Source organism: Pteronotus mesoamericanus, unplaced genomic scaffold (assembly GCF_021234165.1).
Source record: "Pteronotus mesoamericanus isolate MK-2021 breed Mesoamerican mustached bat unplaced genomic scaffold, CSHL_Meso_final scaffold_85, whole genome shotgun sequence".
Taxonomy (NCBI): domain Eukaryota; kingdom Metazoa; phylum Chordata; class Mammalia; order Chiroptera; family Mormoopidae; genus Pteronotus; species Pteronotus mesoamericanus.
In genome coordinates, this window is record NW_026555329.1 from 65,898,938 (window position 1) to 65,919,652 (window position 20,715).

The following is a 20,715-nucleotide window of genomic DNA, read 5'->3' on the forward strand; positions in this document are numbered from 1 at the left end:
GGAGGACATACCAGACAAATCCAGATTAAGGGCAAAATCTGTTAACTCTGAGTGAAGGGTATATGGGAGTTGTTCGTAGTGTTCTTATAGTTCTTAAGTGTGAAACAATTCCAAAATTAAAAGTTATAAAAAAAAAAAAATAGTTCCTTTCCTGTCTGTAAAATGTGGGTACTCTGATGTACCTCAAGAGTTGTGAAAGTTCAGTAACATAATTATATATTTATTTTATAATGTATAAACATATATAATAATGATATATAAAGTACAGGCCTGCTGCCACATAATAAATGCTCACTGAATGGTAGCTGTTATTAAAGTTGTCTCTTCTTCCTCAACAAAATGGAGAAACTACTGTCCCTGAAAACTGCTGCAAAGCCCTAGTGTCTATAGCCTGAATAACCCAACCAATCTTTACCATTAACCCTCCAGAGGAAAGTACCTGGGATAGAATGAAGCATGGCATAAAGATTTTATCACAACCATTTCTACCTGCCCTGCTCTTCCTCATACATCCTAGCCATAAACTCAAAGATTTCCCCAACAGAGTTGTTAGCTTTCTCTGAGCCAGGGTTCCAGCACACCATTCTAGTACTTCAGGGTTCATTAGAGAAACCTGAACCTCCTTTAATACTGATTGAGATACTGATTCAAATTCTACACATGGTCTGATCGCTTATTATGTATTAGATACTGTGCTCTATAGTAAGGATGAGTGAGATGAATAAATGAATAGACAGAACAGATACACAAATAACCACTGGTGCAGTCCAGTAGGTGCTGTGATGAAGGTACACAGCACATAACTCTTTTAGGAGCACAAAGGAGAAATACCTAACATGCACAAGGTGGGACAGGGTCAAAAGAGGTGTCAGTACAGCCTTGAAACTTGTGTAAGTGGTTTCTTAGTTTGGAAATAAATCCAATAGTCACCAAGGAGGGAGAGAGCACAGTATATTTAAGAAGCTTGAAGCATTGTAATGTAGCTGGTTGCTGGGATAAATTTGGGAGGAATATAATATCTGAGGTAGGAATCATATGTCAGTATAATCATATATCAGTATAAGTATTTGGGTCTTATCCTGAGAGCTGAGAGCAGGCAATCTCACCGAAGTCTTTTAAACAAGAAAGTGACATGACCCAAATTCCATTTATGGAAATCGCTCTACAAAATGAATTAGAGAAACATAAACCTGGAAATGATGAGCTTGGGCCAGGGCATGTAGTAATACAGACAAAAAAATAAAACCTGAACATAAGCAAGGCCAGTATGTATAGAGAAGGGACAGATTCAAGAGATTTTAAGGAATACAGGAAAATGAATCGACCAGAACTGGCGACAGCTTCAATTAGGAAGAGTCAGTAGGCTCAGACATTCCAGTTTATTTGACTTGTATGGTTGGGTGAACAATTAATGCTGATAATCAATATAGGAAATATAGAAGAAGAAATAGATAGGGTTGGGGGTGTGGATAAGATAATGAGTTTATTTTCAAACACAGTTTGAGATTCTTGTGGGATATCCAGGAACAGCTATCCAGTGGATAATTTAATCCATGACTCTGAAGCTTTGGAGAGATCTAAGCTAAAGATACAGATGCACAAGTTAGCCACCTGTGAGGGGTCATTTATAGTCGAGGAAAGGGTATAGAGAAGTGCTGAAAGAATAGAGGGAAGACGCCCTGGCCCCGTTGCCCAGTTGGTTGGAGCATCATCCCGTACACCAAAAGGTTGCCGGTTCGATCCCCAGTCAGGGCAAATACCTAGGTTGCAGGGTCAGGGCGTGTAGGGGAGGCAATCGATCGATATTTCTCTCTCTCTCAAAAAATCAATAAACGTATCCTTGGGTGAGGATTTTTAAAAAAGAATAGAGAAAAAAAATACCCTACACTGTACCAACATTCAAAGATTGACTGGGATTGAGAAGGAGCAATCAGAAAAGTAGGGAAACCAGGAAAAACAGTTTCACAGGCTCCTAGGAATATAGTGATTTATGAGGGCAAAGAATGTCTAATGTAACAAAGGAAATCAAATAATATAAGAGTCTAAAAAATTTTACTTTGGCATTCAGGAGATCCTTGATCTTGGGGGGAGCAGTTTCCATGAGGAGCAGGTTCAATGATAAAATGGCACTTCCTAGAAGCTTGACGGGGGAATCCCATGGTTAACACTGTCTCCATATTTTTAAGAAGAATTAGATTACAGCGATGTGAAAGAACCTTTTATTTCTTTCCTGTATGAACTAAGGAAATGATTGGAATTCTTCGCTGCCAAGTATAGTTCAGCTCTATGAAGAAGTGACAGTGTAGGTAGCAAAGCAGCTTGATAATAGCTTTTGGGCTTCTATGGCAGAAAGCTCCCGAGCTGTCTATTTAGGTTAATTGATCATGTTTTATTTCTACAGTATGGATGGATTTCGACTGGTGAAGTTGAATGAGGTCATCCGACAAGTGGATATTGTTATTACCTGTACAGGTATGATTATAACATATAAAATGGGGTGGCATTTGGGAATGTTTTTATGGTGCAAGTGAAAAATGACTGAAAATGTTCTGAACAAAAGCAAATGCTAAAAACCAGAGACAGTAGTCCACAAAACCAGCCAGTCTTTCACATTATTCCCATCTCTTTAGAGCTCTTACCAAAAGTATACCTTTAGCTCATTCCTAGAGGAAAGTTTCTCCCCAACTCTTTGTTCTGTATCTCCATCCATCTTTAGCCACCTAAGAGATGGCTAGAGATGAGGTTTATTTGGGAAGCCAGATCTTGTATTTGTACATTTGATTTTTTTATTTTACTTCCAAAACTAATGTATATTTCTTTCTAGTCCCTGTAATTAAAACAAAGCTAAAGCAAAATTCTTCAGAGTTAGAGAAAGTGGGAAAGGCAGTTGTGTTAATTCTAAAGAAGTAGATTTTGAGTTTTAGAGAGGAATATGCAGAAATGGTTAGTTTTCTTGGACTGAGATTTTATCTTTATGATAGAACTTAAACTATTAGAACATTGGCTTTCTTTTATAATTACATTTTAGAGGAAGAAAATTGGAATATTTAAGAATAAAAGTATATATGTAGGCTCAGGAAGAGCTGGGGGCAGAGAACAGGGATCACAAGAAACTGTTCTTCCCATCAATCCATTAATCTATTTTTTAAAATAGATTTTTTTTTAATTTTTAAAGATTGTATTTATTTATTTTTAGAGAGAGGGGAAGGGAGGGAAAAACAGATGAAGAGAAACATCAACATGAGAGAGATACATCGATTGGTTGCCTCTCGTATGCCCCCAACTGGGGACCTGGCCAGCAACCCAGGCATGTGCCCTGACTGGGAATCGAACCAGCGACCTTTCAGTTCGCATACTGGCACTCAGTCCACTGAGCCACACCAGCCAGGGCTAAAATAGATTTATTGAGATCTAATTCACATACCATAGATTTTACCCACTTGAGTTTACAGTTTAATGTTTTTTACCATTTGTAGGGTTATATAACTGTCACCACAACCTAATTTTTTTTTGAGATATAATCCACATATCAAAAAATTCACTCTATGTATTCTTCATTGATATATTTATTTATTATGTTTTAATCCTCACCTGAGAACATTATTGATTTTTAGAGAAAGGAACTGAGGGGGTAGAGGGGGAGGGGAGGAGAGAGAGAGAAACACCTATGTGAGAGAGAAACATTGATGGGTTTGCCTCTCCTATGTGCCCCAGCCAGGGATCGAACCTGCAACCTTGATCTGTGCCCTGACTGGGAATCAAACCTGCAACCTTTTGGTGTACAGGCCAACACTCCAACCAACTGTACCACCCAGCCAGGGTGCGCAAGCGTGAAAGGGAGAGGGAAAAGAGAGATGAGAGAGAGAGAGATAGGGGAGACAAGAGAGGGAAGAGAGAGGAGAAAGAGAGAGAGAGAGAGAGAGAGAGAGAGAAGAAAGGAGAGAGAGAGGAGAGGAGAGAGAAAGAGAGAGGAGAAAGAAGAGAGAGGAGAAAGAGAGAAGAGAGAAAAAGAGAGAGAGAATGAGAATATCTATATTCTAATTCTGGGACATTTTCATCATCCCCAAAAAAAAACCCCATGCTATTAGCAGTCACTTCTCATTCTGACCCCCACCTTCCCTCAGCCCTAGGCAACCATTAATCTCTGTCTGTACAGATTTGCCTATTCCAGACATTTCATATAAATGTAATCATACAGTATGTGGTCTTTTGTTACTGGCTTTTTTTAATTCAACATAATGTCAATGTTCATCCATTTTGTGACCTGTATCAATATTTCATTTTTTTTTTATTGCTGAATAATATTTCATTTTAAGGATATGCTACACCAGATTTTATTTATCCACTTATCAATTGGTGGATATCTGAGTTGTTTTCACTTTGAGGCTATTAAGAATAATGCTGCTGTCGCTATGGAAAACAGTATGGAGGGTTCTCAAAAAAATACAAATGGATCTGCCTTATGACCCAGCAGTTCTACTTCTGGGCATGTATCTGCAGAAACCCCAAACACTAATCCAGAGAATATATGCACTCCCCTGTCCATTGCGGCATCATATATGATAGCCAAGATATGCAAGCATCCCAAGTGCCTATTAATACATGAGTGGGTTAAAAAAAGTTGTGGTACATATATTATTCAGCCATAAAAAAGTATGAAATCTTATCATTTGCAACAGCATGGATGGATCCAGAGGGTATTATGCTAAGTGAAGTAAGTCAGACAAAGACAAATACCATTTCATTTCATTTACTGTACATGTGGAACCTAAAGAACAAAATAGATGAACAAATAAAATAGAAACAGACTTATAGATACAGAAAACACACTGATGGTTGACAGGGGAGGGAGTTGGGGGACTGGGTGGAAAAGGTGAAGGGATTAAGAAGTACAAATTCGTAGTTAAAAAAGTCACAGGGATGTAAAACATAAATAGGGCATATAGTCAGTAATATTTTAATAACTATGTATGATGCCATACATAGTTGGGGGGACACACTTTGTAAAGTATATGATTGTCTAACCACTATCCTGTACACCTAAAACAAATACAAAATAATATTGAATGTAAACTGTAATTGGAAAAAAAAAAAGAATAATGCTAATGTGAACGCTGTGTGAAAATTTTCCTTGATCATGTTTTCAGTTTTCTTTGGTATATAACTCCAGGTGGAACTGCTGGATCATATAACCCTACTTTTAACATTTTGAGGAATTGCTGAACAAACTTTTCTTAAGTGACCCCACCATTTTATGCATGAGACTTGCAGTTTCGTCACATATTTACCAGTATTTGTTAATGTCTGTCTTTTTGACAGTAGCCATCCTAGCAGGTGTGAAGTAGTATCTCATTGTGGTTTTGATTTGCATTTCCCTGATGAAGTTGAGCATCTTTTCATGTGCCTCTTGGCACATCTTCTTTTGTACATCTTTTTTCAAAGAAATGTCTATGTAGGTCATTTGCTCATTTTTTAAAAAAGAACTTGTTTATTTTTAGAGAGAAATGAAGGGAGGGAGAACGGGAGGGAGAGAAATACTGATGTTTGAGGGAAACATCAACTGGCTGCCTCCTCCACCCCTCTAACAGGGGACCTGGCCTGCAACCCAGACATGGGCCCTGACCAGGAATTGAACTAGTGACCTTTTGGCTTGTGGGATGATGCCCCACCCACTGAGCCACACCAGTTAAGGCATTTGTTCATTTTTAAATTGAGTTGTCATTTTATTGAGGTGTTTAAAGAGTTCTTTACAAATTTTGGATACAAATTCCTTATCTGTTATATGATTTGCAAGTATTTGGCCTGTTCTGTATGTTTTCTTTTCACTTTCTTGGTGGTATAATTTGTAGCACAAAAGTTTTAATTTCAGTATGGTTCAGTTTATTTAGTTATTTATTTTTTATTTTTGTGCTTTAGATGTTATATGTAAGAAACCATTGTCTAACTCAAGGTTAGAAAGATTTATTCCCATGTTTGGCTAAGAGTAAGTTTTAGCTCTTACATTTAGGTCTCTAATCCATTTCAAGTTAAATTTTACATATGGTGTGAGGTAGGGGTCTAGCTTCAGTCCTTCTCATGTGGCTGTCTCTTCTGTTTTTAAGGTAACAAGAATGTGGTAACCAGAGAGCACTTGGACCGTATGAAGAATAGCTGCATTGTCTGTAACATGGGACATTCCAACACGGAGATTGATGTGGTAAGATTAAGCGAATCATCACTGGGGGCTTCTTCTTTTCTCCTTGCCAAGAAAAAAAACTGGAAGAGGAAAGAGCAGGGTCACCAGCCATCCTAAACATGACTGTCCTAGCAGAGCTGTCCACAGTCTGTTCCCTTACTAGCCCTATGATCTTTGCTTGTGGATAATATAAAGCTTCTTTGTCTCAGCATAATCATTTCAAGTGATTGTTGTCTTCTTGTAAGCTTGATACCTACTTACACTGTAAGCCATTTTATCTTTATGTTTAGGATTGAGAGATGGGTAAATTCAAAACTACAAAAAGAATATAATACATGTGGGTCCATCATTAAATGGTACTCAGTATCTTGGGGATGTTTAATTTTACCATAAAAGCGAGATAAATAGGTTGGTTTAAGGAAATAAGTCAAGGGAGTGAAGTCTATAGGCTGGAATGAGAACATGGCTTAAGTTTGACTGTGTCTGGCAAATACTGTGGTTTCTTTTTTCTCATTCTCTCTTTCATTGGTCTCAGTCTCCTCTGGACTCTTTTCCAAACTTACAGTAATTAGATCTGTAGGTGCCACAGTCAACTCAGTGGCACATGTTCCTCGTATTCCTCAAACCTGGAAAATGTATCACTTTGGTTCTCTAATTTGATTATATTCACCCTAAAATTTTTAAATCCAACATGACACTTGGTCCAACTAAGTTGCCCAAGTAATAGTTAATAGAAGTGTTATTTATTTCTTTTCAGACTTACCAAAGTATGTCTCATTGTGACTTTCACTCTGGTTTTAAGTTTTTCTGGCATTTTTCTGGCACAACTGTCTTTCTCTCTGGGTAAATGGCTCAAGCAAAGCATGCTTTTCTCTCCACTGAGGGCTGCTCTGATTGAGCTTCAGCATTGCCAGGTAAGGATCAGTTCATATACTGAGAGCCTATTGGACAATATCTATTTTAAACGGTTTCTCATAGTATCTATTTTAAATGGTTTCTTTTTAACTCTGCTCTATTCTTCTATTTATAAAAACAGCTGGACAAACCACCTACCAAAGCCTGTTTCTACCCTTGAGGTTTCTGAGTGGCATGGCTCCATTACTCTGTTTTACCCTGATATCTTGCTTTTAATGAATCATTTAGTTCTTTTTGTAGTTGTTGTTAGGTTTCACTTACGTGCCATACTGCCCCGTTAGTAAATAGTCTAAGATATTAATATTTCTAAAACTGTCTAGCACATGCTTGTACTTTTCTGGATTAATCTGCTTATAGAGCCTCCAATGGGAAAAGCTTAAGGAAAGTAGTCCTACTCTAAGCCCTAATGAGAAATGTTCTGATTAAGGGAAGGGGGAAGGAATTTTCTCCTTCTAAGCCCTCAAGCGCTGAAATAAAAATACAATTCCAAATACAATTGTGTATTTTTATATTTTTACTTTATCTCATTTCACCCTCTTGAACACCCCATGAGACATCATTCTTATCCCTGATTTTCAGTTGAGAAACTAAGAAGTTAAGTACATTATTTAGTCATATACATTAATTTAAAAATGAAATTGGAACACAAAATCCAGGATTTTTTGCTTCTAGTCTAGTTTTGTTTTGTTTTTTAAATTTGTTTCCCTGCATGCTGTACTAGTACCTTCTCACAATTTCTAGATTAACTTCAAATTGCGAAGGTAATCACTCCTCTGAAGGCAGCCCAGACATAAGTACTATCTCAGGGTGAGGTCGGAGAGGGGATGAGCCTGAGCTTACAGGGTCTCATAGGCCCTTGTAAGAGCTGCTGATTATATTCTGAGAGAAATAAGGAGCTCTTGTAGGATTTATTACAACTGACTTGTGTTTTAAAAGGATGGCTTTTATTTTTAAAGGATCACCCTGGCTTTTATGTTGAAACTAGACCTAGTTTTGCTAGTATTGCTAGGTAGCCCCAGTGTCTGCCAGGGACACTAGCCAAAGGCCATCTCTCAGTTCTTTTTGTGCTTTTCTTAGCAGAAAGTATATGACTAAACCAAATAGCCCAGAAAGGGGGATGCTCAAAAGAGCTTTAGAAAAATTAAAGTTACTCAACCTTTGACGGTAGTGGCACAGGGCATGTAAAATGAAATTTAAGGAAATAGCAAACTCAACAATAATTGAAACCAGGGTGTTCATTCCCTAGTTAGCAAATTTGTATTGAATACTTGCTCTGCCCTGTGCCAAGTGCTTGTCCGAAGAATAGCAGTGAATAACAATATGCTTGCTGTCTTGAACTTTATATTCTAATGTGGGGGACAGATAATAAATAAATAGATAATTATTGTCAGTGCCTAATGTTGAAGAAAAACAGCAAGGCGAAGACATTGAGGTTGCTGTTTTAGTTAGGATATCAAGGAATGTCTTTTTGAGGAGATAACATTTGAAGAAAAACCTGAATGAGTTAAGGGAGCAAGTCCTCTGAGCATTCTCTTCAGAGAGAATGGCAAATAAAAGACCCTGAGGTAGAAAGGGCTTAATGTGTTTGAGGAACAGAAAGGATGCCACCTTGGCAGGAACAGAATAGGCCAGGGGATGAGGATTGGACACAACTCAAGGAGTACATGTTATGTAGAGCTTTGTAGGCCATGTTAAGGATTTTACATTTTATTCTGAGAACAAGGGAAGCCATTGGATGGTTTTGAACAGGTGACTGACAAAAATCTGACATATGTTTTGTTTTATTTTATTTTTTAATCATCTTTAAATATCAGTTGCAGTTGACATACATTATTATATTAGTTTCAGGTGTGCATCCCAGTGATTAGACATTACATAATTTAATAAGTGATTATCCCAGTAAATCTCACATCCAATCTGACACCATACATAGTTATTAGAATATTATTGATTAGCCCTGGCTGGTGTGGCTCAGTGGATTGAATGCCGGCCTGTGCACGAAAGGGTTGCAGGTTTGATTCCCAGTTAGGGCACATGTCTGAGTAGTGGGCCAGGTCTCCAATGGGAGAGCATGCGAGAGACAACCACATATTGATGTTTCTCTCCCTCTCTTTCTCCCTCCCTACCCCTCTAAAAATAGATAAAATCTTTTTTTAAAAAAAATATATTATTGATTATATTTCCTATACTTACTTTATATCCCCATTATTGTTCTACAACAACCAATTTGTACTTATTAATTCCTTCACTTTTTTCACCCCTCTCCCAAACCCCTCTCCCATCTGGCAACTGTCAAAATGTTCTCTGTATCTGTGAGTCTGTTTCTGTTCTGCTTGTTCATTTATTTTGTTTTTTAAATTTGATATGTATTAATTGCCATGTTATTGTTCTTTTTTTATATATTGATTTGAGAAAGAGAGAGATTTGTTGTTCCACTTATTTATGCATTCATTCGTTGATTCTTGTACATGCCCTGACCAGGATTGAACTCACAACCTTTGTGTATTGGGATGATGCTCTAACCAGCTGAGCTACCCGGCCAGCGCTTATTGTTCATATTTTTATCGTTTTTTCTTTTTCTTCTTAAAGAAGACCCTTTAACACTTCATATAATACTGGTTTGGTGATGATGAACTCCTTTAACTTTTTCTTGTCTGAGAAGCACTTCAGCTGTCCTTCAATTCTAAATGATAGCTTCACCAGGTAGAGTAGTCTTGGTTGTAGGTCCTTGCTTTAATATTTCTTGCCATCCCTTCTGGTCTACAAAGTCTGTTTTTACAGCTGGAAGTTATGGGGACTTCTCTTTCCAGCACTTGAAGCCTGGGCTGCTGGGGGGCCTGGTGTATGGCTGGGACCCGACCCACATTTCTCAGGGGGGACCTCCACAGCTGAGAAATCCTTTTGGATTTTTATCCAACACACTTGTGTGTGGGCTCTACCCCTTCACCACACAAGTCTCATTGTGGCTTCTTTAAATTCCCTACTTGCAGGACTGCCATTGAACTCAGCTTCAGGTGGTTCTGAATGATGATTGTTCTGTAGTTCAGTGGTGATTCCGATGTGGTTGTAGGAGGAGGCGAGCACTGCATTAACCTATACTGCCGTCTTGACCAGAAGTTCCCTGACTTGTGTTTTGAAAGGTTACTCTGGCTGTTACATAAAGAAAACATGTCTGGAGCTTGAGCAGTGATAGGGACAACGGGAGGCTCTTCAGTATTTCCAGCGATAGAAGTTGGTAGCTTAGATCAGATGGGTAAGCAGTGAAGGTAATAAGAAGTGATATATTATGAAAGTAGGATCAATGGGATTTACTAAATGGATTGGGTGTGGAGTATGAGAAAGAGTGAAGAATCGCTGTTAAGTCAGCTCGGTGAAACTGTGAAGGAGAGTGAGTTGGTAAGTTTTTATTCAGATTTTTATTTTAATCCTCACCCAAGGATCTGTTTATTGATTTTAGAGAGAGAGACATTGATGTTAGAGAGAAACATCGATTGGCTGCCTCCCAAATGTGCCCTAATCAGGAATCAAACCCACAACCTAGGCATATGCCCTGACCGGGAATTGAATCCTCAACCTTTTGTTGTACAGAACGATGCTCCAACAAACAGCCATCCGGCCGTGACTCTCCCTGTATTTTCAGTATTCAAAAGTTTAATAGTTTTGGTTGGTTGGTTTTTTTAAGTAGAAATTTATAGTTTTACCTAAGCTTGAGATGTTGACTGCTGCATTTTTAGGAAGGACTAGCTAGCTCATCAAAAATTGGTCATTTAGAAAGCTGCATTTTTTTCTGAGGAACATTAATGATGTGAATACTTTGGGAACATGTGATAGGGACTGAGCTCCTAGCTGCCTTTTGGCTGTGTCTTACATATGTTTCCTCTCCCTTGAAAGCAGACCTGCTTACCCATATGCATCACATAAAAGGTCTGTACGATTGTAAGTTTCACAGTTCAAGTGGTTAAACCATGATGTACACAGGCTTTAAAAGTTTTTGTTGGCCAAAGAATTACAACCTGAGACTTGCTCTTGACTCCATGCTCTGCAGAACTAGAACCAGTTTTTTTCCCCGGAAAAACTGATGTGCATTGTTCAAAACCGTGTAATTTCGATTTGTGCAAGCATAGTGATGGGCTGATTTACGGTGGGACATACACCTAGTTTGGAAACGTAGTCTGCATTAGGGAACGTTTTCCTAGTAGATTGTTTAGTGATTGTAAATCCACAGTAAAGACAATTGGGTGTCTTTAAGAGAAATTTTTGTAAAGCTGTGCTGGAGCCCTAGGAAACCCTTCTCGTGAGAGCGTGCCTGCCAAATGGAACTAAGTGGGTTATTGGAGGTGCAGGGACAGCTCTTCAAACCCCATTTTTAAACTGACCCTCAGCTCTTTTGCTTGCAGCGTAGCTATTCCTGTGCTCTTGTAACCTCTACTAAGCATTGATCATTTTATGATATTCATAAGAGGTGTCCTTTCCTTGAGTCCACCATATCTTTTTTTCCTCAGGAAATACTTTCTAAGACAGGAGACTCTTGTTAACCATGGAGTAGCCCTTCACTCCCAGTCACCAACATTGCTTGTCTTCTGGGAGATTAGAAGTGTGAGACACTAAGAACTTGAAGTACTTTAAAGTCCCATCATCTTAATAAATAAATACCAATGTCACCGAGAAGTATCTCTTGGCTCTTTGTGGTTATTGCATTCCATGGTGGTATTTCTGAAGGCTAAGGGATTTACCTTATATATCCTTAACTTCCCAAAATTACCTGTTTGCTTAAATTTCTTATTAACTCTATTTACAGTATTTATTTATAAAATTTCTTTTTAAAATTCTAATTTTAAAGTAATACTTTTTTAGCTTAATATTTCAAACAATATAAATGTGTTTAAAGTAAGAAATTAAAAATTTACATAATTGAAATTATAGTATATTATTCTGCAACTTGATTTTTTTTTTCCACTTAGCAGTAAGAATTGGTTTTCATGTTAACACATAGATATACTTGTGTTTTCTTTTAAACAATTGCATAATATTCCATTGTTTGGAATTATCCTGATTTACATAGCCATTTCCTTGTTGATTTACATTTTTACTATTATAAATTTATAACACTGGCTAAACATTCTTGGGCATTTATATTTCTGAACTTCAACAAGTGTTTCTATAGGGTAGAGAGCCTTAAAATATTGGTTAGGGATTAGGTACATATAAAATCTTGTTAGCTACTGCCAAATTCCCCTCTAGAGAGGGGAAATTTATGAAATTGACAGCTCAAGAAATTTTTTTATTTCCCATCTACATAATAAATGGACCAGACCATTAATACAGCCCTGAATATACTGAAATATCATTATATGTCTGTCTCTCCCACCAGGCTGATAATGAAAAGAAGATACAATCCCTATCTATAAATAGCCCACAGTCTAGTAGAAGAGTGTTATCTACAACCGTGTCCTTTACTACAGTGCCTAGAATATAGTATGTATGTTGGTATAGTATAGTAAACGATTATTGTATATCTGAAGTGTTTCTCTTTATTTGTCTGAAAACTGCTATTTGACAGAACTTCTCAACTTAACCAGTTTGAGGCAATAGGCAGTCTTAGACGATGGATTCCCTTTCTATTTTAGGCATTGCCTATTGGAAGAAGGAAGTTGTTGTCTTCAGACTAAACCCTGTGACTGTTATTTGATTGCTGCTGTTAATACACTTAACATTTCTTCTCTTGTTCTCGGAATATACAATATACAGAAATGGAAGGAGGGTGAGCCATTGGGAGCTTTACTCTACCATTAAGCATTTCTCTAAAGGCTACTTCACATTTGCACTTAGGTCACAAAGCTTCTGTCACTTAGGGTGAACCACCATCATTAAGAAGGGGGACACTGGGACACTGGGACATGAGGGCAGAACTTGGGCTCCAGCATGCTATGTGTAGGACATATTCAGCCCTCTCTGACTAATCTCACTCAGCCCTGATCTTTCCGTGTGTGTGTCTCCTCGGCACTTACGTATTCAGTTTGCACTGTATTAATTTGCACTTGTTTGCATGTTGCTTTGTAAGTATTTTAAAGGCTTTTCCCCCCTCACATATGTATTGTTTTGTGTCCCCAATCAAAATAAGAGCTTTTTGAAGGCAGAAACCATGTCTTTGGTTTCTTTTGTATTTCCCATAGCACCTTTTACTGTGCTCAGCAGAGAGTGGGCGTACTGTATATGTTGTGGAATGACATCCTGAGTGATCTCTCCCTGGCTGGGCCTAAGATTAAATTTCCTGAAATGGAACAGTCCTGACCAACCCAGGACAGGTATTCTCCATCTGGCATGTTGGTTGCTCCTTTCAACTTGCTATTTGAAATGGCTCCCTTCACCATCTTTTCGTCCACAAAGTGGGGCCTGGCACGGCTGATGATGTGTGCGCTGTATGTATTCCAGGCGAGTCTGCGGACACCAGAATTGACCTGGGAGCGAGTGAGATCCCAAGTGGACCATGTAATATGGCCTGATGGCAAGAGGATAGTACTGCTGGCAGAGGTGAGACCGGGGGCTGGTAAGAGAGATTCGGCCCTGACAGGAGAGGCTGCAGTGCCCACATCCCCCTTTCTTCATGCTCCCTCATGCTTTTCAACTCCTTTAAGTACAAGCTTAACTGCTTTACCAATGGATTTTATATCTAACTGTGAAAGGTCTTTTCATTTTCATTTGACAGTTAAGAAACTATTTTGGTTCCCCACTTTTCACCAATTATCCTGTCTTTCCACGTCACTCTGCAGGCTGAGTCAGATAATGACTATTACTGTAAAAGAAATTAATGAATAGGACCAATGCCACTCTGAGTGATGGTTACAGAGAGATAATGTCATTTGTGGGATGATTTAATCAGCAAGCACAAAGTAGATATTCCTGATTGTAACTAAGACTATCTTAGGCAAGCTCCAGGTAGGTCATGTCTTTGCGGATAGATTCCCTGTTTTTGAGGAGAACTCCTGAACTGAGCCAGGTATCTATTGTAGTATGTACTCTTCTGTGATTGATACTTCCTTCTCCTGGCTTCTCCTAGCTCAGACTTAGTCTTGACTTTCATTCCACTTGGCCTTTTATGTCAATGTTTGGCCACTTTTCCTTTCATGAAAGCTTCTCTTCCCTAGTCATAAATTCCTGACAGCGGTAACAATGCCCCTTGTTTTTACCTTGACACTTTCTCTTCTTTAGGGAAACATACCAAAATAACAAGAAGGATGATATACTTTTCTCGAGTTTTGAGTTCGTCTTTTTTTCTTTTCCTAATCAAAGGAACAGAATTTGAAAATGTAAAATACATACTGTCTTCATGTAGGGGACTTACATTTACGTTTGCATATCCTCCCTGTTCTCTCACCTTATCTCACTTTCTCAAATACTTTACAGCATCTGTAAAGGGACTGAATTATTTCTTCACAAGAAAGGAGTTGTCCTGGGGGTGCGGAGGACAGGTTGTTAGATATTAATTGCTTTGACGTCAGCCCACTGTCTGGTAACTTATTTCTAGTTGCCCTGGAAGGTCCCTTCTAGTAATTTTGGCAACAAAAGCAAGGACCAGTTGTTTTTAATTCCTATGACTGAGCAAAAAAAGTTGTCAAGTTTCCTAGGAAATGAAGTAGGAAAAGATGGCATTGGGGGCAGTTTCTGGCTCTTCTAGTCTTTGAATCATCCACTCAAAATGCAAGACTGCCCTTGAATTAGGAGGGCCAAACTGAGAAAGAAGCACAAAAGTCATCGCAGCTTCCTAAATCCAAAAGAATCTTCCCTCCCAGCCTGGAGAGATTGGCCCTGGATTTGACTACATCATTGTCAAGGGTAGTCTTTCAAAGAACTGTCAATACCTTAGGAGAATATTCTGCTGGAGAAAGTAGGAAATTCAGACAAATGCACTCTTCCTTGGCCTAAGCCTCAGTATCATGTGACCGTCTCTATTCCTTTTTACATAATACCAGAGATCTTTTGTCCATTACCTTCATCGAATTTTCCAGAACTTTTTATGGTTTCCCTTAAATGTCAATTAATTTCTTTTTATTGCGCACCTCCTTTTGTCCAGCAGTGTTAGTTGGGAAATATTTGAAGACTAGTAGACATGCTCTTCCCTCACTCCCCAGAGGCTAGAGACTTTGTCCTAACCAGTCTGTGTTTCAATCCTTGCTCTCCAGGGCCGTCTGCTGAACCTAAGCTGCTCCACAGTGCCTACATTTGTGCTCTCAATTACCGCTACTACCCAGGTAAGGCCTCCGGAGTGGGAAAGCAGTGGACTGGAGCGGGTCGTAAGACTACCAGGATTTCACTTGGTATGGGCTGGATTGCTGTGAGCGGCATGTCAGCGCCCGTTTGTCTCTCTGCTTTTCTAGGCTCTTGCCTTGATAGAGCTTTACAATGCTCCGGAGGGTCGCTATAAGCAGGATGTCTACCTGTTGCCCAAGAAAATGGGTAAGCATGTGCTCTTCCATCCCCATCCTTACAGAGGTAGTTCAGAGTCAGATGCTAAATGAAGTTTGGGGGCATTATATTGCTTAAGAACAGGGGGAAAAGATACGTTTATCTTGTAAAGTAGTAGCTATGATTCCTAGGTTTCGTCGTCAGCAGATTTATCACATTTTCCACATGGGTTGCTCCAGTGAAGTCATGACACTTTGTTGTGATTTAGTTTACTTGCCTGTGAATGTTAAGGATTTTCTCTTATTTGTAAGAATCTCAAAGGAGAAAAAGATTTTCCCCAAGCTAGAGGAATCGCCCCCTACCTTGTGACATCTGATTTACTGCAGTTCTAGATAGCCCCTACCAGACTTTTCTCAGACCAAGAAGGCTTTCATACTACACCTTCCAACTCTTACCCCATTGTTTCAGGCCAAAGGGAAAATGCTGAATAGCTTCTATGGAGAGTTTAGTTATGTGGGTGTTTTGTATAAGAGAAACATTAAACTGTCTTAAATTTTTAAAGAACCTGCCTCAAGCACCTGAACTGATACAGTGTGTTTATAGGCTCCCAAGGCAGAGATCAGGGAATATATCAGCTTCTGGTTTCGTTTTGCGTTAGCACTAGATGCAGAGCAGCTGTTAGAAGTTGACATGTTTTACCTTGAATAGACATCTTGGAAGGACATAAAAGAAGGAGAAGAGTTCATATGCTGAATGAATAAATGAAGTTAGGGAAACCAAACAAATACATAGGAAATGACATAAAATTCTGAATAAGTAATATATATTTAGGTAAGAGAATGTAAACAGCAACACCTAAGAGAACTAAGCCTGCTGAAAACAAAGCAACCAATGTAGTATCATTCTTAGTCATTCCTTTCAGATTTACAAATATTAGTTTTTCTGAGTGACTCAGGGTACGGAGTTCAAGGTAGAACTAAAGTTGGAGCTTCCCATTTTTTAGTCCCCCCCATTATCCCATCCTTTGTTTTAGACCCAAAGGCCTATTACTGCTTTCATTTCTCACTTACCTTTCTGAGGAAGGAATGGTTCAAGGCTGAAACAGCTTTTAAGGAAGAACTGTTGTGGCTTTGAAAAAGTCATGAGCTTAAAGTGCGAGCAGCCGTCCCTTAGAACTAAGGGCCAGTGAGCAAAAGTTGAGCATGTCTTATTCAGCTACAAGAATTAGAAGGTGTCTTTCAAGTTTTTAAGGCCTAACCTGGCCTTAAACCTGGAGAGAGCAGCCAGACAAAAAGCATGACTGCTTACACCTGGGCTTCTGTGGTCTGTTCCAGATGAGTATGTGGCCAGCCTACACCTGCCCACCTTTGATGCCCACCTGACAGAGCTGACAGACGAACAGGCCAAGTATCTGGGACTCAACAAGAATGGGCCCTTCAAACCTAATTACTACAGGTGCCTTGGGTTCCCCAGAAAACAAGGAAACCTGGGTAGTGAAGAGCTTCCTGCACTGGAATTAGTCTTTGCATCATATCTATATTTACATGGATGCAGAAAAATAAATCCACCCTTCCTGGCCGCCACCCCCAAAGGACTCTTTGAGGCTTTCTCCTGACATTAGCATTCCCTTTCCTGAATTTGCCTTTCTTCATTTCATCTTCTTGATTATTTTTACCTCGTTATGGAGAAATACTGGCCTTTTTCACTGTTGTGGAAAAGCACCACAATTACCTACCTTCACCGCACACTCCAGAAAAGTCCCTGCCTCCCTGTTACACCTCTGGGCAGGCTCTCATGTCCCAGCATCCCCACAAACTGATAACCTCACAGTCTCATCTTTCTTTTTCCCTCCAGGTATTAAGTTCCTGTAACTCAAGCCAGAAGAAGTTTTAAGGAATAGAACTCCAAGCCTTTTCTTCACTCCTATACAGGAAAGAATCCAGCAAGCTGCTTCTCCAATCAGCTGCCTGCCGTGCTCACCCTATATGTTAGGTTATTTATTTATTAAAATCTAGAATCCTGTGCCTGTCGCCTTGGCCCAGAGTGGTTACTGCCCCGAGGGCTGTGAGAGCAGCAGAGGACAGACTGAGGAAGGCAGGAAATGGGGAAGCCATCCCCAGTGCATCTTTTGCATTGTTCCCCACGGAAGCCTTAGCAGTGGTCGTTTTTCTCTTGGCCAGGCGCAAGACTTAGTCCAGGGATTCCAGACTCCGTGTTTCCTGGGGTTTTCTGGAATACATTTTCAATAGCTGCCTCTCTTAGCTTTGGTTTGTCCCCAGGTAAGGCCTTTTGGAAGCCACTGAATTAACATGGCCTGGGTTCCCAGCCTCGGCCATCACTGTCACTGCCTCCTTTATAAAATGGTTGGAAGGAAAGAGTGTTACGGCTTTGGCAAGCTACACCAAGAGCTCAGCTGTGCCTGTGCTTACTGGGAGCCTCCTTTGCCCAGGACTACTGTCTTCTCCTTAAATATTTGTGTCCATTTTAACACTTCCTGGTTCCGAGACGAATGTGTCTCCATTACTTCCTCAACAGCTCTCATATATGTCAGATGTTTTTTTGCCATCTTTCTAACGCAACTAACCTCTGCTCAGAAAGCAGGGTGGCAGCCCTACTGGGGCCCATAGTTCTACTTCCTTGTCATTTAACTGGATAGTCCCCAGGAATCCCCTCCAAATCGATACAGTCTCAGAAAAGAAGGGCTTGTTGTGAAAAATTGCTTCCTGAAACTTCCTCTTACTGCCTAAAACTACTCCTGAAACTGAGCGGGAAAAGGCAAACTTTCCATGGGACTTGGGGCATGGGCCTTCGGAAAAGAGACAGGTCTTTCAGGGGTACAAACTGACAACTTAAGGAAGCAGATTGTATTTATTTGTCTCCTGGGAAGGGCTTTGCAGCCTAACTGGCTAAGCTGTACAGAGCTGACCCTGTAAACTGGGTCCAGATGATCAAAGCTAGTTTGACTAGGTTGAACTTCATCAGACATTCAGCCATTGATGAAAGTGAATCTAATGTCTCTGCAGTTTGGTCTGTGGTATTTCTTCTCTGTTGGGCTATCTTTTTATGCTCTGGCCTTTTCCATCTTAGGAGTCTGTATTTCAGAGGTCGTTTCTTGCATAACTCCAACACTACACACAATTAGTAATGTGAACAGCCTGAAATTTTACGTCCCACCTAAGAGTTTGATTCCTTTTGGAAACTGACCTGTTGGCCTTAGGGTTCCATTGGAACCAGATTGGTTCTAAGAGTTAAAGTCTAGAGTGGCCCTATAGATCTTGAACAAAGTGAGTCCTTTCCCCCCTGCCACCCCTAATTACACTCAGGTTTGTTTTTTCTTTTTTCCCCCCTATCGTGGTCCACCTGAAAGTCTCAAGACCAGGGTGACTCAAGGAAACGCCAGTCCCCCCAGGATCACTGTAACCTTCCCACCCTAATTTTCCTCCCCAACCTCTACCTTCTCCAACTTACCTGGTCTTCACATACATCCTTGGAGCTAGTCGGTAAGCGGTCTTCCTTTTGGAGCTATGAAGGTGGACCTTAGGTAAGTGGCTCTTTGCCTCATTAAATACTGTATAGGGCTCAGCCCATGTAATCTAGTTCATCAGAGGCCATGTATCTTAGCAAGTACTGAAAAATGGCCACATGGCTATATTCTTTCATGAAGATTAAAGATGCTGAAAATTCCACTAGGCCATTTAATGTTTTCATTTGCCTGCCCAGTTCTGATTTTCATATTAATTGGATCCCTTTTGCAAAAGATTGAAATCTTTGTACCTAATATCCAGAGAAAATTCCATTAGGCAGATATCTGGACTCTAGCCTAGTACGTTCCTGGGCCAAAAATCATAACCTGCTGTTTCTCAGCAAAGCCTGGCTCTCTATGGAGCTTACTGTGTGCTGCTCATGAGAGAACATGCTCTGCCTTGCCATAGTGAAGACACCTATTCCAAATGATAAAGGAGCCACGCAGGGCTTCTAGGTGAGGCTGCCAGTGTTGCTGCCCACAGTGAGGTATTTGCCTCTGAATTTCAGATTGACTTCTCTTCCTTTCTCTCCGGGGAACCTGTATCAATCAGCCATTAAGAAGGAGGCCCAGGCCTCTGAGAATTTGGGTTCTACCTTAGTGTTGGAATTTGGTCATTATTCCCTCTACCCTTGCAATCAGAGCAAATGCGTCCTCTTCCCTCAAGCTCCCACCTTAGATGTATCCTAGGTACCTGGAAGCATGGGAAAGAAGACTAATTCTCTCGGTCTCTGGGGATACTTACCACTTTCCCTGTGGTAAATTTGTGCTAGTTTTCAAGGTCCTTTTTGCATTCTTAATGTAAATACTGTTTTCTTTAACTCAAAAGAAAAAATCTGGTCTACCTTCCCTCTGCCCTCCTACCTTCTCATCCTATCCTCCCATATGAGCACGGCTCTCCACGGCCACATACTCCTGCAAAGCTTTTTTGCTGCTTGGCTTTTCTCTGAACAGATCTGAAATTGCTGCTCCTATGGTTTTCTCAAAATTAACTTCATCACGGTTTTAAAAAAGAATCAAAATGCATTGTTGCATTAAGCTTTTTTTAATAAAGGAAAATCATGGAAAGAAAATAGGCAACACCAGCAAATTATATGTGGACAAGTTCTAAACTATATATACATACATATATATAAAAATAATCATCTAATTATCATTGTCATCTTACTGAAAGGAAATAAAACCTCTAAGGATCACCATTTCTGAGAGGCTCTTGGAAATCTTTATGTCTAAGTGATTGTATTAGATCAGCAATAATGAACATGTAATCTCAAAAGATAAATAAAATATTCTTCAAATGTATGCCTGTCTTAAGAGTATTCCTTGCTTCTGTGAACTACAAATTCAAAGGTGAGAGAGGTTTCTGAACAACAGGCTAAAGAGCCTGCTGTAGGGCAAGGATGTGCAAAACTGAAGCAGTTACCAATTAGTATGATGAATGGCCTTAGCCTTGAGTCCCTTATTCCATGGTGGGTCATTTCACTAATTAACGCCCAACCCCCCATTACATGTATAAATATCCTGCTAAGACAGAGAAACTAAAGCCTCATTTTAGGTTTTCCAATTCCTCTGTGTGCTACCCTTAGCTGGAGAGCGCAGAAGCTAGCTAGCATCCCATGATTTGGGACTTAAGGACTCCGAAACAGGATGTGACAACATCCAACCAAAGGGAAGAAATTAACCTAGCAAAGATTTGTGT

The 20,715-nt window shown here is 39.7% G+C and overlaps 1 protein-coding gene across 3 annotated transcripts in view; it reads left to right on the plus strand.

The window, feature by feature from the left end:
• The window catches only part of AHCYL2 (adenosylhomocysteinase like 2), a 135,808-nt gene extending 115,490 nt beyond the window's left edge, over nucleotides 1-20,318 (plus strand). For all 3 annotated transcript variants that reach the window (XM_054564259.1, XM_054564260.1, XM_054564261.1), the window contains exons 11-17: nucleotides 2,402-2,472; nucleotides 6,102-6,196; nucleotides 13,523-13,621; nucleotides 15,271-15,339; nucleotides 15,466-15,544; nucleotides 16,828-16,948; nucleotides 17,348-20,318. In XM_054564259.1, the coding sequence (XP_054420234.1) occupies nucleotides 2,402-2,472; nucleotides 6,102-6,196; nucleotides 13,523-13,621; nucleotides 15,271-15,339; nucleotides 15,466-15,544; nucleotides 16,828-16,948; nucleotides 17,348-17,354 (541 nt within the window). In that variant the 3' untranslated portion in view covers nucleotides 17,355-20,318. The remainder of the gene's footprint in view (nucleotides 1-2,401; nucleotides 2,473-6,101; nucleotides 6,197-13,522; nucleotides 13,622-15,270; nucleotides 15,340-15,465; nucleotides 15,545-16,827; nucleotides 16,949-17,347) is intronic.
• The last annotated feature ends 397 nt before the right edge of the window (nucleotides 20,319-20,715 follow it).